This window comes from Lissotriton helveticus, chromosome 1_1 (genome assembly GCF_964261635.1).
Source record: "Lissotriton helveticus chromosome 1_1, aLisHel1.1, whole genome shotgun sequence".
Lineage (NCBI taxonomy): Eukaryota > Metazoa > Chordata > Amphibia > Caudata > Salamandridae > Lissotriton > Lissotriton helveticus.
The window spans coordinates 296,654,868-296,663,735 of record NC_136057.1 but is presented as its reverse complement, the minus strand read 5'-3'; the positions used below and the strand labels follow the sequence as shown (position 1 = coordinate 296,663,735).

Genomic DNA, 8,868 nt, shown 5'->3' with positions numbered 1-8,868 from the left:
ACGCCACTCACACACGCAACGCCACTCACACACGCAACGCCACTCACACACGCAACGCCACTCACACACGCAACGCCACACACACACGCAACGCCACACACGCAACGCCACACACACACGCAACGCCACACACGCAACGCCACACACACGCAACGCCACACACACATGCAACGCCACTCACACACGCAACGCCACTCACACATGCAACGCCACTCACACATGCAACGCCACTCAACCACGCAACGCCACTCACCCACGCAACGCCACTCACCCACGCAACGCCACTCAGCCACGCAACGCCACTCAGCCACGCAACGCCACTCAGCCACGCAACGCCACTCAGCCACGCAACGCCACTCAGCCACGCAACGCCACTCAGCCACGCAACGCCACTCAGCCACGCAACGCCACTCACACACGCAACGCCACTCACACACGCAACGCCACTCACACACGCAACGCCACTCACACACGCAACGCCACTCACACACGCAACGCCACACACACACGCAACGCCACACACACACGCAACGCCACACACACACGCAACGCCACACACACACGCAACGCCACACACACACGCAACGCCACACACACACGCAACGCCACACACACACGCAACGCCACACACACACGCAACGCCACTCACACACGCAACGCCACTCACACACGCAACGCCACTCACACACGCAACGCCACTCACACACGCAACGCCACTCACACATGCAACGCCACTCACACACGCAACGCCACTCACACACGCAACGCCACTCACCCACGCAACGCCACTCACCCACGCAACGCCACTCACCCACGCAACGCCACTCACCCACGCAACGCCACTCACCCACGCAACGCCACTCACCCACGCAACGCCACTCACCCACGCAACGCCACTCACCCACGCAACGCCACTCACACACGCAACGCCACTCACACACGCAACGCCACACACACACGCAACGCCACACACACACGCAACGCCACTCACACACGCAACGCCACTCACCCACGCAACGCCACTCACCCACGCAACGCCACACACACACGCAACGCCACACACACATGCAACGCCACTCACACATGCAACGCCACTCACACATGCAACGCCACACACGCAACGCCACTCACCCACGCAACGCCACTCACCCACGCAACGCCACTCACCCACGCAACGCCACTCATCCACGCAACGCCACTCATCCACGCAACGCCACTCATCCATTTGCAAAACGAAAAATGTCAAACTCTTCTATTGCGAGACCTATTGCATTTTCAATGCTTGTTATTAGCTGCTTATGTTGGAAAGACAGGTTTGAGTCCCTTCCTGAATTGGTAACTAGAGCACAATGTGGGGCATTTAAATGGTCCTTGGATGACACAGTCATTTATATGTCATGTGTTCTACCAATAGTGCAGCCTCGTGGTGTGGGGGTTTCACACACTCCTCTGTGTATGGTTAGTCGCTTGTTTTTGACAGTGGTTAGTGAGGTCAGGCGCCTGCCTGGCTTCGAGCTTTCCTTCATACGCCAGAATCTAATTTCTGGTTGTTCGAGGCGCGTCATCAGTAGGTTAGTTGGGATTCAGAAGCTACTTACTTGTGGGAGTGTTCGTCGTATTTTTGTTCATCGGGTTAGTATTGTTTGGTGTCTATAGCAGTAGCCTGTAGTGATTGAGGTATGTACCATGGGGGTGGGGGGGGGGGGGGGGGGACTGCTGTGTGCAGTGCCCAGCTTGAAATATGTGTTGGAGGGACCGGAGTGTGTGATGGGTTGGTGGGGTTCACTGTATCCCTTCAAAAGGGCTAACTGTGGAAGGGTGTTGTCAGGGCTTTAAGTGGGATGAAAAAACTGGGGGGTCTCTCAAAGGGGCATGGCTAATGCAATTAAGGGCATGGCTCAAAAACACATAACCTAAACATCTGGGCTTAGCATAGTGTGCCGCCCGACTTGTAATTTGCTGTTTCTGTCATTGTATCCAGATATCTGATACGACAAGTGACATCATACCTACAACAAGTCAGGACTATTGGCTTTGTCAACGGTTGTTAGTTGCATAAGATACATAAGCAGCAACTCTGGCTTGTTGTATTTAATATTGAAAAAGCTTCCACTTAAAGCCCTGGTGACACCACGACAATGTTGCTGCTCCTGAGTTTCAAACAGAGAAGGGAAATCCAGAGAGAAAATGACTCTCTTTCAAGGATTTCCCTTCCCTTATAACCTCACCTCCATGACGTCATGTCGTAACTTCTCCACTAGTGAAAAGTGAGCAGTGTGAGCACGTGCACATCGATGCCTGCTGTCACTGCAGTCTGGAAAAAATGGACAACCTGTGCCAGGGCACAAAAGAGAGCCCGATAGAGAGCCTTTTCAAGTCCCCCTATAAAAAAACCTGCCAGTGCTCAGCACGGTAAATGTAAAAATTGATACTTGTATAGCGCACTACTCACCCGCAAGGGTCTCAAGGCGCTTGTACGAATACCGCTGTGGAACCCCTCCTGGCTTTCCCTGTGAGGTGTCCACTCCTGGGCACCCCCAAGGTGGAGGCCAGGCATCCTTAGTGTTGTGGGGGCCGTTGTGGAGATTAAGCAAGCTATTGGTAAGAGTTGCAGAGTGGGACTCCATGATTGGAATAGGCAGAGAGGCGGTGAGACCCGCCCCACTTAAAGCCCTAGGTGTTGTTTTTATTCTTTTGTGTGTTCTTCAGTTATACATTGTTTTTGTGCATCTTGAAGTGTTGCTATGTACTCTGCGCTCACCTCTTATACGGTACCTCTGAGATGTATGTGCTTAGTTCTGTCTAATGTGTTTATTTGCAATAATGTACCACCATTGGATTGCCCGAGCACCATAATGCCAGAATCACATTTATTTATTTTTTGAGTTTCGTATAGCGTAAACTTGACCCAAAGGTATCAGAGCGCTTCACAGCCTTTGCACATCAGCAGCTGCATGAGTTACTTTAGAACGTATAGATACATAGTGTCAGTATGAACAATGAAATATACAGTAGACATCAGGTGATACAGTTTTGAGGAACATATGGTATAAGTGTATATAGCGCTTTACAGTACAGTACAACGTGTTCAATGTGGAGTAAAAAAACCATAATGATGGCATGTACGACACTATTTGAGATAGCTACGGGATATAAATATATATTGGAAACATTTGAGTTAGATACAGTACATACATAAATCGTGCAATACAGATTTCGCATAACAGCAAGTGTATGGATTACATGTGGAGTACACGTGACTCTAGTAAATGAGAAATTCTAAAAGCATGTGAAAAGGGAGCCCACATCTTGAAAGCTCCACAAAGCTACACAAATGGAACAAGTTTGGGGTGTGTTCCTGGAATATCGAAGCTAGAATATTGAGGTATATAAATATCGAAGGCACAATATTGAATCCAAAATATCGAAAAGTAAATATAGATTTTCTATACCCAACTCTACATATATGTACCTTGATATATATCTCTAGAAGCACTTATCTTTCGGCATTTTTTGGCTTCGATATTTTGTTCGCGACATCCATGTATCTCAATATTCTTAGGCTTGTTATTCAGTAGTAGAATGGAACTTTGGTCGTAACATACGCAATGGTTTACTTGATGCTCACATTGGGATATAGTTCTTCTGCTTATTGTGAGTGTTGGCATCAAGGCTCTGCACTGGTCCTCCTAAGTGATGTCCCTTTCTCCTTGTCGTGCAGGTGGTGACATGCGGGCGGAGGCCTCCGCCATGCTACCTGCCTAGAACCGGACCCGCCACTCAGAGAGGATGCTGGGGATCTGCAGGGGGAGAAGGAAGTTCCTGGCTGCCTCGCTCACCCTACTCTTTGTTCCGGCTGTCACTTGGATTTACTTGTTTGCTGGGAGCTTTGAAGGTAAGGCAACCCCCAGTGTTATTGACAGACCCATGTTCTATATATGGAGTTGTGTTTTTCCATAATGGTAAGAGGAGTTTGTAGGGTGTCAAGTATGAGCAAAAGAACTTCTCATGCAAGAGAAGGATGTATGGCTCTGGAGATGCACTTAGATCTGGGGAACAAAGATCCATATGTGTGAACAAGAAGGTTCTGTGTTAAGAGAAAGGACAGTCTGTGATAGATTTCCATTTTAAGAGGTAGTGTGGAGTAGGAGCAGATTGAAGCAGGGCTTAAACAACAGTGATATGGCTTCCCATTGGCTAGAACACCATTTGTTTGCAAGGAAATGAATGTCACCAGAACAATGTTGTCACCGTGGCTTTCTCCAATCTTTGTCTCTTTGCCAGTGTTTGTCTCTTTGCCGCAGTCGAAATAGGAGTCACTCATTCCCCCTTCTTCGTTGAAGGGTAAAGTGCTCCTTCAGCATGTCTCGTTTGAGAAATAAGAGGTACCTTCCAAATGTGCCCAGATCTGTGAAACTTCTCTTCATATGATGTCCTCTTTGAGACAAATCAGATGCAAAGAGAAAGCAGCCATGATGTGAAGGAGAGAACATTAGGAAGAGAGAAGATAGAATGAAAGGATGTAGAGGACAGGACAGAGGGAAAAAAGCAGACAAATGATAAAACGGAAACACAGCTAATCACTGCTAGAAGAGTGACAGTAAATAGCCAAGATCGAGGGGAGAGAGAGCAGAGCATGGATAAAAGTGAAGAGGAAAAAGGGCAGGGCTAGAAGGAATAGAGGGCAAATCAGAAATACAGGGAATAAGGTAACACACCAGGAGTGACAAAGATGATAGAAAACAATTAGAGAGAGGAGAGAATAGACTCTTAGAGCAAAGACTTAGGGGACAGACAACAAATAAAGGACCGTTGAAGATAAGAGACTGAGGCAGTGAGAGTGTTGAGAGTGGGTTTACCGAAGGAAGAAGTGAGCTATGGCTTCCTTGACAAAATTTTCAGCACCTGCACTTCTTTTTTCACAAATTAAGCACTGCCTCAGGCTTTGAATACTTCAGGCTAACCTTCAGCTGTGCATGTGTAATACGCACACAACAGAGATGAGCTCAAAGCACGCTCAAGGCACAATGTGCAAGCAAGGTGCACGAGCAGTTTGGGATGTGTTAAAGGCAGCCCAGTGTGGGGATGGAGCTGTGCATAAGGGCAGCTGGACAAGTTTATAGTATATTTTATGCATTCAGCGTGAGTGCGCTTATGCTGAAAAGGGGTATTGCGACTGGAAACAGACAGTGGCAAAGTCAATATGTCTGGTGCTGGCTGGCAACATTTGGCATTAACAATGTTTGTTTTGTTTTGCAGAACTTTTATTAGGGAAACTGTCTGGTCCTAACAATCTAAAAAAAAAAATTGGCTAAGCGCAAAAACATTTTTTAGTCCATAAAGCACACACCATAGTAAGTCCTTGCACAGAAATGAACTGTGTTGTGTGGTTGTGCTTACTTCTCACAGTGAAGTTAACTGGTGACTGAGAAAATGTGGCCTATCGGTTAGAGCTGCCGCTTTTATGACCTGGGACCCAGGATCAAATCCTGGTGTCTGTACTTGGCTCAACATCCTGTGATTCAAATCACTTAATCTCCCTGTGCCTCAAAATGTGAAATGTAATGTGTGTAAAATGCATTTGTGTAATCCCCACTTAATGTACACAATCTTATAAATTGCCGTCCAACCCCTGACTAATGTACAGGGCTCTGTTACTTCATAGCTATGTTTGTGCTAAGTAAAACCAATACATACATATATACACACATACTGAAATAGGCTGACACACTGCCTCAAGCTGTAGTGGGTGAAAGAAAAATGACGCTACAAAGTCCGATGCTTAAAGAAGGCCCGGTGAAAATCCCTAAAAGTAAATATAGTAAGTATATAGTTTTAGTAAAATCAAAATGACTTCAGCTAATGCCAGACCTAAAAACATTCATGGCAGGATGGTTAAATACGAGGATTGTAACATGTAAGGTGGGGCCCAAAAAGGGGCAAGACATAGGCATTATAAAAAACAAAGGCCTCAGTTAGGACAAGATATGGATATAAAGGTGTACTGGAATGTAATTACAAAGAAAGCTGACGTAGACCCATTCAGGTCGCCTCCCCGTGGCCCGATTCTTGAAGCTTCAGTCGCATCAGGGCACCCATCAACACCCAAGATATGCTCTCTGGTGAATGGCTCTAGTCTTTTTAAATCTGGTCAGTGTGTTCAGCACCCATGACCTCCAAGGCCCAGTTACACACTGTTAAGTGAAAGAAATCGCCAGGAAATCATTTTATCCGCAATTATGTAACCGCTGCCGTTGACCAAGATGAAGGTGGGTGTGCTCAGTGGAGGAAGTGGCGTAGGTACACGTAAAACAAAGATCTAAGGAGTAAAAAAAAGTTGCATACAAGCCTGTGTAGTCACCATGGACACTGGTGATAATGTTCCTAGCAGGCAGGAGATGGGAGGACTCCAGGCCACATTGGGGCTGCCTCTTTCCTGCCCGCCCTCCCCACCAGGAGAGTTAGTCACTTGGGAAGTGATTGACTTTTTTTTTCTGGAGGCCGTTGGGGGGGCATGGCCCTGCTACTCCATACTGATGAAACCTCTATCACCTCCTCAGAGGTCAGTGATGACCAGGCAGAGCCGGACTGGTTACGCTAACTGGCCCTGGCAATTGAGCAGGGGGATCAGAAGAGAGAGGGGGGAGAGTTTGTGTGGAAAACACTGCAGCTGCTTTTGTTACAGGAGGTCAATAAAAACCGGGCCTGGGAACAACAACGCCCCGCCAGGGCTCCCAAACCGTCCCTCACCCTGGCGGCCCACCGGGGTAACGCCCGGTGCGCGCTACGGCCAGTCCGGCCCTGTGACCAGGCCTAGATGGCTACTCAAGTGTAGTGGTCAGCTTGAGGTATAGCGGGAAAATTTGTTGAAAGAAAGTTACCTGAATTGTGCAAAAGGGATAGTGAGGCTGCGTAGTTGCAGGATCTTGAAGGCGGGAGGAGGCTTATGACATCCTCTCTCCCAGAAGGCGGCGGGTCCTTCAAAAACACTTTGAACCCTACTGCTTTACCTGGGTCTTGGGTGCACCAGGGGAGTGCTGCTGAAAGCCCTTCAGCTAAGCTCTGTGCTCAAGATGAAATCTTGCCTGGGAGACCTCTGCTTTGTGCCTTTCTTCTCATCTCCTGCCAGGAAGCATGCGGCAGGGACCCATCACAGCCTGTGCTCTGCATTTCCCTCTGTCAGCACTTGGTGTACTCAGAGGCTTAATGTACCAGGCCTACCCTGGCACTGCTGTCAGCCTGCGGTGTGATTTACCCACTGATGATTGTTTACAGCGTGAATATAAATAACCATGTGATGCAGGTTGCTGACATTTCTTTGAGCATTCAGAGCTGTTCTCGGCTCCAGGTAGGTCCTGCATTACCTACCGTAAACTGCACCAATCAGAGGTGGTGTTCTGTTACTACCTGTACACTGTAATGTCTCTAAAACTGACTAGAAATATCAATATAGGACTAGCTACGTTGTATTTAGTGGAACTCAGAAGGTATATCTGCGGGCAAACCCTTAGGTTTGGACATGAAGCCCTCACACACCAACCTAGTTGGTGTCATGCTTCATCATCGGGCCCACCACAGTGACACCGAATGTGTCCCGGGTGTGCTGCGACTCCAGATTACTGAGGAGCTGGTATTCTTGCTGAGTGTGCAGTGCTAGTGAGAATGAGGGTGAAAGGTTAAAAGCTATACAGGTGGTCCCAGTTCCCGAGGGTAAAAGGTAAATTTAATACCTGGGCCCCTGTTAGCAAGATAAAAAGGCTGTGGACGATATGGAGTGTATTAAGAGCTCCTACGTCCTTGTGGTCTACATGTTTCAGCCAGGCCTTTTGATTAAAACTGGCTTTCCTCAGGACCAATGAGTATGTGTAAGTGATGGTAAACTATATTAAGTGACAGTGTGTGGTGAAAAAGTGTTGCACTCGCTAAGGTGCCGTACGTGTAAGAGGGGGATTCCCTCTACTTTACTGTACATAAAACACAAAGACAATACAGACATACAAGGAGAACCAATGAGAATGGTATATACCAAAACACAACATATGGCCGACTTCTAGTGTGCGTGAGCGACCTAGAGCGGCAGAGAACTTAGCCATGAGTGGTTGCCATGGCTAAGGTGAACTATGGCGGTAAAGTATTACACGCGGTGGCAGTGGTGGGCTACACAGCGAAACAAGCATAGCGTGAGGTACAGGTAAGTATGGTACATAATTCCTCACACTTGCTACTTGCTGTTAAAGCCTCATGGGTCACTTGGCAGGGAGGGAGAGAAGACCCTAAATGTTTTAAAAGGTCAAAGTTAGGATGGTACCTGTGGGAAGAAAATGCTGCTTACCCAGAGCGTCGTGTAGAGATCACTCGTTTACTCACGGTATTTCCGATCAGCGTGCTCCTGCGACCTATCGTCCTGCTCCAGTGTCCCGAGTGAACTGTGCATGGATCAGGTAAGGGCTTAAGTAGCCGGTTCAATTGGTATCACCTGGAGAGGGGAGAGGGTGCGGTCGCGCTGGCTAGTAGTGCGCATGCGCTGGTAGCTAGCGGCACTGGTGCTGCGCATGCGCATTGTGCGATTGTAGCGGTTGTAGCGCATGCGCGATGGGAGGCCTTGGCACTATGCAATAGCGCATGCGCCTCGGTACCCGGAGTGGTACAGCATTGATATTGACATGTGCACTCTAGTGCGTGCGCCATGTGGGGGAAATTAAAAAGGCCCGTGAGGGACCAATGAAGTTAACAAAAGTTGAGAAAGCAACAATAGCGAAGGGAGGCCTCTGGGCAAATAGGGCAACTACAGAGTAGGGACAGTCCACGAGTCTGAGCGCAGACAGGGACACAGACCACTTACATGGAGGTATTTATCTCGCTAGAGCA

The 8,868-nt window shown here is 48.2% G+C and overlaps 1 protein-coding gene across 3 annotated transcripts in view; it reads left to right on the top strand.

Annotated features, from left to right (window-relative positions):
• The window catches only part of LARGE1 (LARGE xylosyl- and glucuronyltransferase 1), a 1,129,206-nt gene that overhangs the window by 278,108 nt on the left and 842,230 nt on the right, over window positions 1-8,868 (top strand). For all 3 annotated transcript variants that reach the window (XM_078669611.1, XM_078669686.1, XM_078669758.1), the window contains exon 2: window positions 3,722-3,895. In XM_078669611.1, coding sequence (XP_078525737.1) covers window positions 3,790-3,895 — 106 coding nt within the window. In that variant the 5' untranslated portion in view covers window positions 3,722-3,789. The remainder of the gene's footprint in view (window positions 1-3,721; window positions 3,896-8,868) is intronic.